The 15773-nt window shown below is 37.6% G+C and overlaps 1 protein-coding gene across 3 annotated transcripts in view; it reads right to left on the bottom strand.

The window, feature by feature from the left end:
• camk2g2 (calcium/calmodulin-dependent protein kinase (CaM kinase) II gamma 2) overlaps positions 1–15773 on the bottom strand; it is a 73237-nt gene that overhangs the window by 37322 nt on the left and 20142 nt on the right. For all 3 annotated transcript variants that reach the window (XM_053332740.1, XM_053332738.1, XM_053332739.1), the window contains exon 3: positions 3405–3464. In XM_053332740.1, coding sequence (XP_053188715.1) covers positions 3405–3464 — 60 coding nt within the window. The remainder of the gene's footprint in view (positions 1–3404; positions 3465–15773) is intronic.

The raw sequence follows: 15773 nt of genomic DNA, 5'->3' as shown, positions 1-15773 counted from the left end.
TTCTCATGTTGTTTTCCAAGCAAACACAAAGAAAAGGAAAAACAATCCATGTTGACTCTGTGAGACAGGATATCACCTCTATCACCTGGGTCTCCTGTGTCAAACTTTGTTTACCCAACAATTAACCTGAAGCTCCCAAGTGATCAACAACTTGTTACATAGGGAGGATAGTCATTTCTCTTGAGGGCATAAAAGCTTGCTTGAAAACATTTGCATTGCTTGAACAGACAACTAAAACTGTTTTTCTGGTGAGGACTGTCTAACTATTTCTAAGGTTGCTGAATGTGAGTATCTTCAGGCTTGCAGACAAACAGCTGAGTGCTGATACGGTATTTTCACACTTCAACGTAAAGGTCAAGCAATTCTACGGAAAAGTACTTGAGTCTGCTCTCTGCTGACTAAACTAATACAAATATTGAGAAGGATCAAGTGACCGCTAATAATCCAGTTTCACACAAACACACAGTGATCAGAGTGTTGTTCATATGACTGTGCAGCTGCTGGTGTGCACAGTCACTTCACCTCTTTGGCTGCTGGCCAGTTGCACCATGCAAATGCCCCACACCATGACATGCCAGGTAACTGGCTGATTTGACTATCTTCCGAGGTTCAGAGATATTATTAAACTCAACAAGACTGACATGAAAGCTAACTTTAAAAAAGTGCTCATTGGATTTAATACTATACAATGACAAGGAGGTTTCAGCATTACAGCAGGACAATGAGAGAGTTTTCTATGGCCACACAGTGTTGAGGTGATGGCCTGATCACCTGACTTCAATCCAACAGTGTTTAACTTGATGAAGTTTGGACTAAAAGCCTACAAAGGACTTGAATACAAATATGTGACAATGTTAACTTTTATATTTGTTTATGTTCCTCTAAAACTAGGGCGCCCATTGGCCCCCACTATAGATGGTTGTACTCTAGAGCTGGAACAGTTGATGGATTAATCAATGACAAACTCACATCTTTTGGTTTTCAACTGTTCAGACAAAACAAGTCATCTGAATATGTTACTTCATTTTATGCACTAAACAATCAAGCAATTACTAAAGAAAATAAGTGCCAGAACTGTAGCTGACTACAGCCCTAGAGTGCTCCTACGATGCCATAATACTACCTTGCCCTCAGTTTCCTGTGAGAAATTTGATAAAACACAACTTAGTGACAAATATGCACGAACAATCAAAGTCTCAAAACCAGACTTTGACACAGAATCCCACTTTGAAACCAGAACCACAAGATGTTGGATGGAGGAAGTGATATTGCACTTTTAATATGATGCCAATATGATGTACAGATATGGATATGAGATACAGTGAATAAAAATACAGAGCCCCTTTCCCCTTGCTATTTTAATTGAGTGACAAAATCGTTTGACGTGTCAAAAATTAGCTCAGCCTTATCTAGATGATGTGACGTCATCAATCACACACATTTAGCATAACATTTATTTTTGGCTCCTCACGTCTTTCTTCCATCAGCGGTCAAACAGACAATGGAGGTCATCAACTGTTGCTAGGCAACCAGGAAGAAGGCATGAAAAAAAACAGTACTGTGCCAACAAAGGTTAAAGAGAGACAGAAACATGCAGAAGAAAAAATGAGTCTTCTCTTATTTCTGCACTTACTGAGTTTAGGTTTTTTGGCACCAGAAGGTCATTAATCAAAAAATTTGACTCTTCACCTCTTAATTTAGCCTTGAATGTAATATTAATTATAAATAGCATAAAGACTGTCTGAGACATTTTCAGAGATATATAATATCTAGCTGTATATACACACAAATGCTGCATCCAGGCTTAATGTGTTAATTACTCATTTTGTTTTGTTTTGTCTTCTTTTCTACGTCTACGACATTTTGCTGGGGATTGAAAGTTGTGCAATGTAGAGTTTCCATGGGCTGTAATTAACTGCAAAAAGTCCTCCTGGAGCTGACCATAACAGGAGGCAGATTTCTATTTTTAAGCAACTCAAAGGACACAGCGGTGACAGTATCTTTAACTAAGAGGCAAATGGACTCAGGACAACTGAACCTATGTGGGCTGGTACATCAGTCAAGATAATTGTCTAGAGACTTTAAAGAGGTCTCACAAAAAAACAACTGCTTAAAAATGTTTTATAATAGAAGTGAATTTTTGAACAATACAATGACAGCCCGAAACCCAAAAGTCTGCTATTTGGGGAGTACTGTACTGTACTCCTGTATGTGTGAAAAAAGTTGTTGAAAGCCTTTTGTGGGTTGAGAAGAATCTGTGTGAAGCCTGATAAATTGCTTCAAGTTACATAACATGAACAGTATCAGCACAAGTTTTTAAGAAAGTTATGAAAAAGTGAGATCTCTGCAGCCCACTCCTCATCTCTGCTTAAGGCTAGAGGCTCCAAGCATAAAACACCTGAATCTCTGACAAACTGTCAACAGTAGAGTTGCATTGTGGGTAGTGAAGCCACAAGATTATGACAAGGAAGATGAATGTGTGGAATACAAAAGACGCTGGTTCTGGTTCTGCAGCAGCGATTTTGATGATCCTTTTTTTTTTTTTTTTTTTTTTTTTTTTTATTGTTCATCGTGAATGAACGATCAAATTTAACCTCACAGTTCCACAGATCATGTGGCATGACTGAAAGCTTCAGATCAGCTCCTAAATTGACCTTGAGGGGAGACTGTATTGTCCACATACCTACAGTACATTGTGCTTCTCACCAGTGGCTCTCTGTCCTCGTGTTTAAAAAAGCATATTTCTGGTTTCTGTAATTGTACCATGTATTCAGGAACTATGCATTTTATATAAGTATTTTCATGTAATAAGTCCCCAAGAAAAATCTGAAAACTGGTGGTGACCTGCATTTTAAGGGCCACAAATAGAAGCCTACAGACAAGGCCAAATCCATAACTATATTAAAAAATATATAATTGTTTTTCAGGAGGTGGTAAACCATCCAGATTCTGAAGTATCTCATCATGTGAGATAGCTATAACCCTCCCAGATCCAAAATGAGTGCCTGAGGATCTTTACTTAGGGAGTTTTATGACTGGAGTTTGTTCATAAGAGGAATAAATACACAAGTAACTACATACTGAGATTTATTAAGGTCAAAAGAAAAATCTAAAAAGTGTTCAAGGGAAAAAATATATTGGTTTGGAAATGACTGTTATTTTTACACATACCCCACAGTGATGGACTCTGTGTGACCTCAAACAAGGAGGAGGTAAAGCCAATTTCAATTAATGTGACTACACGATGGCCCTTTGTGGCTCTCTGATCTTCAAGTTAGAGCCAAACGAGAGAAATCTGTTGTAATGACTGAAAATGTATACTTCTGAAGATCTTTTCCTGATGTTCATAATGAACACAACTTCTCCGCCGACCCATTAGTCTGTAGGCGCCGAAAATGACTCACCTATGTTTGGGTGTTTGAGCAGACGACAGATTCTCGCCTCTCGCTCCAGTTTCTGGTGATCTGAGGAAAGAGAGAGGAAACAGGAAGGATACAATGTCAGTACTAGGAAGAAAAGCTATGAAGACATGTTTTTTTTTCCAACATAAGAAGTACAGTACAGTGAAAGATACAAGTAAAAAACAACGAGCAAGAGAAACACAAGAACACAAGGGAAGCAAAACATTCACTGAATCTGACTGCAGTTCACGTTGTTCAACATCAATTTTGCAATATTGCTTTTTGAAAATAACTTTTGCTACACAACTTTTTAAGAGAATGATGTTAAAGAATTAATAAATCATAAATAAAATAGTCAATAATTAATGATTTGTTGAGTTTTTCTACAGAAAATATCTTTGCAACTAGTCAAGGTTGACATCCTGTTTGAGAAGTTGTTGTGTGTTTTGTGCCAGGGGCATCAGATTAATTTCAGAAGTGCAGGGGTCGAAAACTGGGTGTATTATGAGCTCGTACAAGTGGAAAGACAGATAGCTGTTTACTGTGTACACAAACAAACACACACACACACACACACACACACCCTGCAGCACAAGCTTTTTGCACTTAGTGAAATTAGTCTTGTGGGTCCGGCCTTAATACAATCATTGTCCAGTTAATGATTCTAATGGCGAGTGGAGGACGTCCATGCATGTGTGCCTCTGTGCAGCTGCATGTTTACGTCAGACAGCTTGGCTGTAGGACAGATACAGTAGGATAGATACAGTGGATGGCATCTCCTATCGCAGGAGGGAGTCAGAGGTCAAGTTCACACTGGACACCCCCGCCACATGCCAGCTGCCGACCTCATGGGACAGATGGGTTGATTACGTGGGTGCACGCGTGGGTGTTTTTGGTGTGTGTGTGTGTGTGTGTGTGTGTGTGTGTGTGTGTGTGTGTGTGTGTGTGTGTGTGTGTGTGTGTGTGTGTGTGTGTGTGTGTGTGTGTGTGTGTGTGTGTGTGTGTGTGTGTGTGTGACAGAGAGGGAGAGACACTGGACATTGTTAATCCCCTGTCCCATCCAAGGCTTAGAGGAGGCAGACATCTCTAGATAACCAAAGATATTGATAGCTACTGTAGCACGCACCAGTATACATAGTTATTGTGCAATCATGTGTGTGTGCAGCATACAGAAGAAACGAGTGATGTGAGCACTGCAAGCAACGCTCCCTCTGTCCACAACTATGAAAAAATCCTTCAAGTCACACTAAAAAAACTATGATTAGTCAATTAATCAGTTAGTCGATGGATAGATAATTAATTGTCAACTATTTTGATGATTGATTAATCATTTTAAGTCATTTTTGAAGAAATAACTGGTTCGAGCTTCATAAATGTGGATATTTTCTGCTGCTTCAGTCATCTATGATAGTATATATTGGCTTATTACTCTCACACCTCTTTTTACTGTCTTTTTATTGTATGTTGTTCGTTGCTTTATTACTTTGTATGCTTACATTGAGCTAATGGAACCTGAATTTCCCATCTATCTATCTATCTATATATCTATCTGTCTATCTAGTAAACTGATATTTTTGGGTTGTGGACTGTTGGTCGGGACAAAAGACATTTTAGGTTGCATCTTTGACTTTATGTAACAGTGATCAACATGTTCTGTCATTTTAAAGACCAAAAGACCATGAAAATAATCAACAAATTAACTAATAATGAAGTGGTCAATCACTCTGAGTTTTAAACCGTATTTGAAAACTATACGATGGTCAAAACCAGAAATCCTGCACTCTCACAACACTGTAGAGGAAACTAATTGAGTCCTGTGTAATCAATGAATCCTGCTAACAGAGTGGAGGTAACCCAGAGGACTGAGCCTGCTAAAATCCCCTGGCTGGCTGGAAAAACATTGGCAGGAAAAGTGAATAGGAAATACTTCCTTCCTCCACAGCAAACACCAAGAGGCAGTGGAAAAATCTATTCTATTTACTACCATGAGAATATGGAATATGTGGTCTTGTGTGCATACAAAGTGATTAAAACATGACGACTCAATTACATTTCAGAGTTTTACATGAGGCACTGGCAATCTCTGAAGCAGCAACAGACAACTGACACCAGAAGAGTCCTTTAGATAGTTATTAATACTATTTATTCATAGTAGCTTTGAAACGCTTGTATTTTAATTTAAAACTCCGATCAAAACCATTTCTGAGTCATTGTGCTGTATTAAGGGCTGCTTTAATTAGCTATTGAAGACTCTAACAATAAGTATAGGGCAGGAAGATGTCAATTAGTGCTGAAATAATTATTCATTGGATCTAAATGTCAATCAACACAGAATTAATCGACAGCTATTTCAGTAGTTGATTAATCGTTAAAGTCATTTAGCACACAAAAATGCCATCCACTTCCAGCTTCTCAAATGTGATAATTTACTGCTTTTCTTGGTTTTATATTATTTATAATGGAATATTTTTGGTTTAAGACAAAACAAACAATGGATTTGATTTTTTTATTATATTAACTTTTTTTAAAACATTTTAATAAACCATATAATCAAATCAATTAACTAAAAAACAATCAGGAGATGAATCACTGCAATCACTGCAAATTATGATTATCAGTATTTTCACTATTAAATAATCTGCTTGTTACTTTCCTAATTGACCAGTTATTTTTGCTGAAACAACTCACTGACTGAAACAACTCACCCATTGATTCATCAATTAATTGTTTCAGTTGTAGAACTGACACTGTAAATGATTATATGTTGCAGCTTTAAAGTCAGTTAAACATGACTTGTCCATGATCCCACAGTCCTGAGAGAAGGCAGACCAGATGAAACTTTTTATACAAATTGTAATTAGAACCTGTGCATTTGTTTTTCTAGATGTTTAGTATTTTCCTCCTAACTGTGATATTGTGTGCAGATTATTGGATTTTAAAGCACTTATAAGAGGCCAAAAGACTATAGTAAGCAGGTTGTATTTGCATTGCTAGATATGTACTGTGCATGTATGCTCTATCTAATCTAATTGGAAGAAAAAACAGCTGATCCATGTTTACCGCTGGCTGTCGTTAATTTAAAGATGGAACACGTGGGTGGTAAAGTGGCTAATATTAGAGGAGTAAAGGTTTCTGTATTGATTTCCTATTAAATCTGGAAAACACAGGAGCCATATCTATGTAGCTGACCATCGGGCTGAGCCAATCAGCTTCAGCTTTCTATCCTCCATGTCTCTGTACATGTAAACCTGTCCGGTTCACTTCTATGGCCATATTTGATGTCTCTCACACACACTCACACACACACACAGACCCTTTAATATGACCAGTATGTTCAGAGGATGAGAAATCAAAGCATTCTGCAGACATTCCACAACCTTCTTCTCACAGCTATAAATGGGCTGTTTTGGCTGCTTGTATTCTTAGAACTTGGATCTGCCTGCGAGAATAGGACTATTTTTCAGCGCTGGCTTGAGATGACGGCTTTATTATGCTTGTGATGACAGGAAGTCTTGGCAGCTAGCTGCTTAGAAACACTAGAAACTGACAGAGGGGTTGCAATAGAAAGATGAGAGGATAAGCACAGGCTTCAAAAGTACAAACTGAATAGAAAAGAACAGAAACAAGAAAAACTGACTGCAGCTTAACAGGAGTTGATCAGTGTCAAATAGGAAAGGTAGATGAACAGTTCAAAGGGTGTGACGGAGATAGACACTTAACAATAAACCCCTTGTCCTAAATCATAATGAACCTACTACTTTCATTTTGGATTAGCTTTGTCACTTTTCAATCTTACATTTGAATTGACTTCACTTGAGTTAAAATAACTGTTCAGACTGCTGAGGCTAGTGTAAGAAAGTGAAACGGCCAATAAGGCGCTGCTGAGGCATACAATCCAAGTGAAGATAAAATGGGTGTTTCATCTGCTCTTTAAGTCACATGTCCTGTGTTCTCCTTTGAGAGAAAAAGATCAGACACCAACATGTATATGTAATGTTGCTCTATCTGAATTCATTATTCAGAACACTGTTTATTATCCAGCTACATAGATGGAGAACTTCTTTTCATACAACCAATCAAATTGCTTAATTTTAAATCATATTTGCATAAAACAGTAATGTGGCATCCTATCATAGGCCAGTGCATATGGGCACACTGAGCCTGATAGCATACTGCTACACTATAAGAGACACAGACTCTTAATAACAACCTAAATTAGGTTAATTTAGAAACATGACCACAAGTTTTGTCCTGCACCTTAGCCTGTTCAACAAGCCGCCAAACAAATATTCACCAGGGAAAAGTGCACTGCTAAAAAAGGTTGCTATTTAGCTGCTCATCTGCAGCACATTAAACAGCATGTAAACAAAGCTGCAAATGTCATTTCAGTCTGGTTAGATGCTTTTTTTCTTCAATATGGTTGCTAACACAAGCTGTCCGCCCTGTCACATAAGCTACAGCACAGGTTTATTTAGTTTGTTGCCCTGCAGGTGTTGCCGCAGATCAGCCTGCCAGCTGCTGTCAATCAAACACACACATCTACACGGTCCTGCACCCACTGAGACAAAAAGGAGCATTTCAGATATTTACCCAACCTTTTCTTCCCTCTAATAATAATTTAAAAAACAATCTGACAGTAACTTTAAAAGCTGACTTTATTTCTTTTTTTACTACAGTGTGTTCTCTGTTGGACTTGAAAGCAAATTTTAGTTTTCATGTGGATTTTTGCTATTTGTTATTTTTGTTATTTGACAGATTATTTGTGCAGTCTGTGTCTTTAAAAAGTCTGTTTCAATGAAATGATTGTAGGTGTTCTCTTAATTCTAAACGTTTGGACCCAAACTGAGGAGTGACACATTCAGACTACAGAATAAAATCATTTTAACCATTTAAACTAGTCAGGTCACAAGGAACTTGCAAACCAGTTCCTCCTCTAAACCAATGCAGCTCATTTTTGTGGGCTGCAAATGTATAGAAGAGAAACTAGTGATCACTTCCTCTGTAACTTCTTTTTCCAGCTTCTTTGTAGTGTTTGCACAGGACAGAGTTTTAAGAGTCACACTGCCTGAACTAGCCCCATCCACCCACACATTCCTTTTACAGCTTTCCAGAAAGATGCCATGATATCATAGCATCGGCTCCGGAGACAAAAAACAAGCAGCACTTAGCCCAATTGGATTGAGTGATGGCCGACAGCATGGCACATCATCATATTCCTTTATACATCCACCCCTCCCCTTATTACAATCTCATCTAGAAGCTCTGAATGAAATGGAACAACGGCTGAATGGATGGACGGACGGATGGCTTCTTTCAGCCCCTGTGTACTGTTTGAAAAATGATCCATATCCCCTCCCTGCATGCACATCAATTAACTTGTGCCTCCAGGGAAAGAGACAGACAATACTTTACAATAAATGACAACAAACTTAATACAGAGTAAACACAAAACTAAAAGGTCAACCGTGTTTGGTTTTTTTTTGGTGCCAAATAGTCGTTGAGAGGCTTTTCTCTCTGCAGATTTTGTGGCTTAATCTAAAGCAACATTGGTTCTTGTTCTTCTACTTCAAAATGTTCCCCACACAAGACCAACTAAAACACACAAAGAATTCAAAAGAAAAAAAAAAAGTGGAAGATTTCATTACATGGCAATAATTTCTCACTGGGTTTTATTAGTGGAAATAAGTAGCTAATATTTGAACACTAGGCTGTGTCATCACTGGGTGCACATACTTCATCTGACACAACAAATCTTTAAATAATAAACGTGTCAGTCCTCAAGTCACCTCCCATACAGTCAACAAAGATCACGGTTGACATGTGCTGCTCTTCATCTGCTGATTAAAGCCAACCTAGCAACCTGGTACCTAAACACAGCAGGATATTAACATGATGACTCTCTGATTAGATGCAAGAGCTTCTCCATTTTAACAACCTAGATATTTCCTAGAACCACTAGCGGGACTGGCATGGGGAGGGGGGGGGGGGGGGGGGGGGTGTGTTAACATCAACAGCGTCTGCAATCACAAAAACGTCATTTCTTGAAGAATTTACATTTTTTAAATAATACTAACTAAAAATAATAACAAAAAAAATTAATTCACTTCATGGATTTCTTACATTTACAATTGCTATCCCATTACAGATTAAAGAGGTTGAATACATTTTAAAATGATCAGTATCAATAAAGTGTAGGCTACAACAAATAAACAGTTGTTTATTTGATGAATGAACATATTTCAATAATCGAATTATTGTAGAAGAGGAAAATTAAGTTGTATTGGATAGTAACCTGTTGTTTTTTATGCTACTGGGAATAAAGAAACAGAGCACTTGCATCCTTTTAACAAATTTAGCACATACATTGTCCACACACTGGATGTAGGGACATGCACACTTGCATTTCACACTGCAGTACTTCCTCTTCTCTTTGGCCTGGTGGTTATAGTGTTAAAGTTTATCATGAAGGCACTCACGCCCAGCTGCTACTGTTCAAAAGTTATCTCCTGAAAATCACAGTGTAAGTAACCATACAATACTTTCACAATACACGTGGTTCTAAGATTCATGATTTATTGCAAATAAGTGATGAAAAAAACATGTACGTGTAGTTTAGGATGATGAACTGCTCTCTTCTTTCATCTGGATTTTGGCAGCTGGACAGTAAGAGGACGCCACTGGATAGATTTTAGTGATGAAATGAAAATCACTCTTCAGACTCACTCACATATAAAGTCTGCATCAATTCTTCACTAAGTTGTTTTATACTTGTGAAGTACGATAATGCAGACTGCACTATCACATAAAAAGAAAATGAAACACTGACACACACATATGCAGAGATGAAGTTCACTGCAATGTCATAAGCAAGTTGCATGAATGGAAACCAACAGCTGCTATAGGAATTGTAGATTATTGTAAAAATGTATAAAAGGTGTGAACATATAACCCAGTATGATTTATTGTAATGGAGATAAATTTGCAAACACACAATGATGTCCCTTTAGATTAGATAGGATACATTTCTGAGAGTTACAAAGATAGGCTACTCACGTACCATTATGCACAAACAAGCCAGCGATATGATGTGATATATTTGATAATGAGATATGATAACATGTCAGATTTTCATGTGTTTGCCTTTTGTGGGAGACCATTTTGTATCCCAAATGTACTTAGACTTTAAGTAGTCTACAATATTACATTAGAGTGCATCTATGTGCGTATTTTAGTGGTTAAAGGTTGAGTGTGTTGGTGAGTGTTTGTGCGCACATCTTCATTCGAGGAGAGCCATTAGATAACCCACTGATTCCATTTGAAGCCTTTATAGCAACATTCCAGTCAAGTCAATGAAAACAGCCCTGTGAGCTCCACTAAAAGCATGGCTCTCAGCTTTGTTTCACTCACACACACTTTGGGTGAAATTGTACGGTTTCCCTGACCAATACAACACATTTTCTGCCCAAATTACTGAAACTGATATACTATCACACAAAAGAAATATTGCTAGAAAATTTACCCAAACTAAAAAAACAAGCAAACAAAAAAAAAGAATATGCAAATTATGTTGAAGCAGTTCTACCTGAAAAATGTTCTATTGGGCAGTATTGGGGTTGAAATCCATCAATGACAATTGATTGATTGTCATCAATCAATGACAATCAATTTGGATAATCAATTCATAATTCATCAAGAACTCTCAAAATAGCTTTTCTCATTATTTAAAAAAAGATAATTTAATAAAAATTGGGTTGCTGGGTTTTTTTTTTAATTGCTCAACAGACAAAATAAAGAACCTTAAAGTTTGATCAGATGAGAGTACTAGATGAAATTCATCCTGCAGGGGACGTGAATGTCTTTACAAAAGTTCTTAGCAAACCATCCCACAGTTTGTTGGGACATTTTAAGACAAAAACTTTTAAAATACTCTTTAAAATACCAATCTCAGGGTGTCACTATACAGAAAAAGTCAGATGGTCACCAAAATCATAGGGATTCATCCTCTATGAATCATGAATGTCTGCACAAAATTTCAAAGCAATCCATCAAACGGTTGTTGAGATATTTCAGTCCGGACCTCAGTGGTGGACCATCTGACTGACATTTCCATCCTTGGAGCCTCGCTGCTATTGTGGTAAACACATTCATTTTGTTAGTGCTAGCTCAAGCTCTCTGGATCAGTTGGCAAAACAGACTGATAAAGTTTTTATAAGTACAGTTGTGTTTGTGAGCGGTTTGTAGACATCGCTGCTTCAGAGAATTTCAGCGGTGTTGAGCTTGTAAACCACTGCAGGTAATGTCTTCTTATCTCAACGTTAGCCAAGATCAAAAAAAGGACCCACTGATATTAGATAAATGAATGGTAGACTGACAGGCAGACACAAAGAAAACAGGCAGAGACTTCGGGTCAGTGTGGCCCAGAGCAGACAAGACTATAAATAGATCCAATCCTCCTCCGGCTTACAGCCCTGAATCACACTGACCTGGCCCGCCCTGCATCACCAAGCAGAGAGAGCGAGACACAATGAGATAGAAAAGTGAGAGACAGAGAAAGACTGACAGATGGAGGGGTGAACAGAGAAATGAAAATGACTGGTTTTGTGGGATCTTCTTTTGTCCTTCCTGTCGCCACTTCCTCCCTCAGCAAACAACTCCAGGCAGACGCACCCTCGCTGTGAGGGGTCAGTCTGGTGTCAGTGGGCCAACGCTGAGGCTTGTGTCTCCTACTCAAAGCCAGCAGTGTAATGATATCAACACAATGAGGAGGACAGTGATGGAAGGGTTAAAGATACAAATTATACAATGACAATGGTGATGATGCCTTGAGGCTGATATGAAAATATGATGAAACAACAGTAGTAAGCTGATACTTCTTGTGTTTTCTACTATTTGCAGCCAGTCAGGACTAATATTCTCTGAATCCGACACCTTTCTCCACAGCTAATCACCTTATTCTTTCATCAGTCTACTGGACAAATTTAAATTTTGACCTGATGGTGGTGCTGGATGAGATGTCAAAGGATCACCAAAGTTTGGAAAGTTCATCCTGAGGGGACCATGAATACACTGCAGCAAATTTCATGGCAATCCATCCAATATGTTTGTCACTGTTTGTCACTAAAAAACAACGAACGTGCCCCTACTGTGGTCATCAAATTACACCAGAGTGCAAACATTATAAATAATCTGGCTCTTAGCTAATAAAACAAAGAGCCCACATTCACAAGTAGATTTGAATGACAGGTTTTGTAAAAAATAGCACAATGAATATATAAAACCTCACAACCTATATAAACTACTACGTGCATCCGTCCATTTTCACATCACAAGTGGCAGGAAACACAAACCACTGTTCAAAAAATAACACCTGTCAAACCACAGTTATAAGGTTAACACACCTCAATATGAACCAAATAGTATTTCTCAGATATTAACCCATCTTATAGTTTTACAAGAGGACTCTGAACAGTCAGACAATTAGAAAACATTACAACAATATGATTAAAGCTGCATTTATATTGACAACCAAAAAATACTTTCAAATTAGCAGACAGTATCTCACAATATTATACACATAACCTTTCAGTGTTAATCAGCTGAAAGGTTTACTTTCAGAAAACAACCAAATGTTCCACAGAAAATAGTGCTGCCATACGCCTTTCCTAAATATCCCATATGTGCTCACAGGAACAGTGCTTTCACATGGCACCAGTCTCAATTACTGCATTTTCCTACCTAGCGACACATATTTCGAAACACCTACTTATTCTCATGTAGAATACTATGGTGACTACCCTGGTAGCAACTAATGGGGATCCAATTAAACAAATAAACAAGCCATGATTCCAGTTCATGGCATTCAGTAATGCAAAAAACAGCTTTCATTAGTTTTAATTAGTCGATCCTGACCTTTTCATTTGCATGTATGAACGGTGCACAGCTTTGCACAGCTGTTGAAAATCACTCCTATTATTCCCACTGCAGCACCTCTCATGCATGCATCATCCACAAAAACATTGTCATTCAATTCTAAATGGTTGCGGCCCCGTGCTGCTCACTGTCTGAACACAAGCCATGTGTTTACATCTTAAAATATGCTGCACCTCAAGTATAACTTATGATTATTTGAAGACCACTTGCTCAGTCGTAGGTCTTACATGCTTTCCTGTTCTTAAATTTAGGATGAAAGTCAACAGCACGGTGGTTCATGTGTTTGTGTGTGTCGGGGTCTGAGAGGTATCAAAATGGCTGAACCAAAACATGAAGTGACACCCTGTGTATACTCCTTGCTATTGTTTTGTTTTTTTATTATGTTCTCTTGCAGTAGCGTGTCTGTGCACTAAAACTGTCTTCGGTCGGTGTGTGTGGTTTACTGGGTGTGTTGAGCCATTAAATTAAGCTTAATCAGACCTCTGCTGACCTGCTGGGAGACACCATTAACATCAGGTGGCTGCACAGTGCTGTGTGTCCCTACCAGGACCCCTGACAGAGTTCAGTAGGAAAAGTTCACTTGACTAACAGGATAACAACTATGACTACAGCTTCACCTCCTTTAAACTTCTTTCTGTGGGGAGATGACAGAAGATGTTATCGTCTTTTCTTTATGATCCCAAAAGCTGGGTGGAAGGAAGGCAGCGCACTATTCATGCTTCAACGTCTTGCAGTAACACTCTCCAGTAGGAGGAAGGTATCGAGGTGGAATGAAGTTATTTTTGTGGTTCGGACTTTACCTCAGAGGCTTCTTGTAGTTCTTCTACATCAATCGACATGGACAAAAATACAAAAAACGCCTAAATTTAGTAGTCAATACACAGAAAATCAATCATTAACTTAATTCATTTCAATAATATAAGTGACTAACACTGTTGCAGCTTTTCAAACGTTGGGATTTGAGACTTTTCTGTGTCACATGATAGTAAATATAATATCTTTGGATTTTGGACGGTTGATCAGACAAAACAAGACATCACTATGACCTCTAAGAAATCATACTGGGAATTTTTCACTATTTTCTGACATTTTATAGACAAAACAATTGATTAAGTCCAGAAATGAATCAGCAGCATTAACTGATTAACTGATTTGGGAGGATTAAGTGTAATAAAAAAGATGAGAAATGACACTTAAAACAACTGGAGATAAATATTATCTGTCTGCTGCAAATACAGGGTTTAGAGAATATAAAAACATCATGAATAATGACTAATAATTAATAAATTATATGACATCTATCTGGTTGTATAACTGATGTGCTCCCCTTAATTTATAAAATAATTTTCTGTTTTCTCTTCAACCCAGAAAGAGACGATCTGGCCACTTTACAAATCTGTCATTCAACTGTCTCTAAAAACATCAATCAAAAAGACAGTTTTGAATGTTTATGTTTAAGGAAGTAATCTGATTACAGGATTTAATCTGGTTACAGTAACACAACTTTAGCATTAAAACCACTTTCAATATCAGTCAATCTGACAACAGGGCATTACAATTCTGATAAACACTAAAATCATTTATCAAATACAACATTAAATATTTACTGGTCGCAGAGTTTGTTTCTTATCATCAACTGAGAACATTTAAATATGAAATTACTCTGGACAACAGTAGCAACAGGCAGTTGACATTATTCTTATTGTGCAAATGAAACATTGTATTAAAATAACCAATGATTAAAATAATTGTTGCAACCCTGAATTGTAGTGAATTGCCTTGATATTCAAAATACAGCCCAGGTGGACGTGTTTATAAGTAAATAAGAGACAGCAATAAACGACCATGCTGATAGATTTAAAAAAGCACATTCAAGGAAACCTTTCTGCAGCATCAGGGAAACTATTTCACTGTTTCTATAACCACTTCTCATGAAACACCTTTTTTTTAACACTTGCATTCATTGTGTTAACTCACTGACCTTTTGTGTTTTATGCACAGAAAAAAAATAGGGTGTTGTACTGTACATGCAGAGAGTAATATGAAAGATTAACAAGTAATGAAGCTGTTAGTCATTCTGATTAAAAAGTACGACAATCAATAATTAGAATATTATCTTACTTTGATAATTAAGTGATTAGAGTGCAGGTGAGTTCAACTGAAGATCATCCTGTCATTTCTTACAGAGGACGCTGGGATACTGTTTTTTTTGTGGACAAAGTTTCTTTCTGCACATAACCTGGTGAACTGCAGGTTTGTTGGTACATGTTGTCTGTACTCTGCAGTTGAAGTTATTTCTGTCCCCTCACAGCATGGTGTGATAAAATATGGATGGACACAAAGTACTCGTCTTGATCCACATTAAACATCTTTTGAGTTAATATAAAATTCTGAATCTTTTTGTCCAGCTTCTCACTCTCTGTCCTGTCACTTTCACTCCTC

The sequence above is a fragment of the Scomber japonicus genome, chromosome 14 (genome assembly GCF_027409825.1).
Source record: "Scomber japonicus isolate fScoJap1 chromosome 14, fScoJap1.pri, whole genome shotgun sequence".
In the NCBI taxonomy this organism is placed as follows: Eukaryota; Metazoa; Chordata; class Actinopteri; order Scombriformes; family Scombridae; genus Scomber; species Scomber japonicus.
Note: the sequence above shows the minus strand (reverse complement) of the source record. Positions and strands in the feature narration are given on the sequence as shown.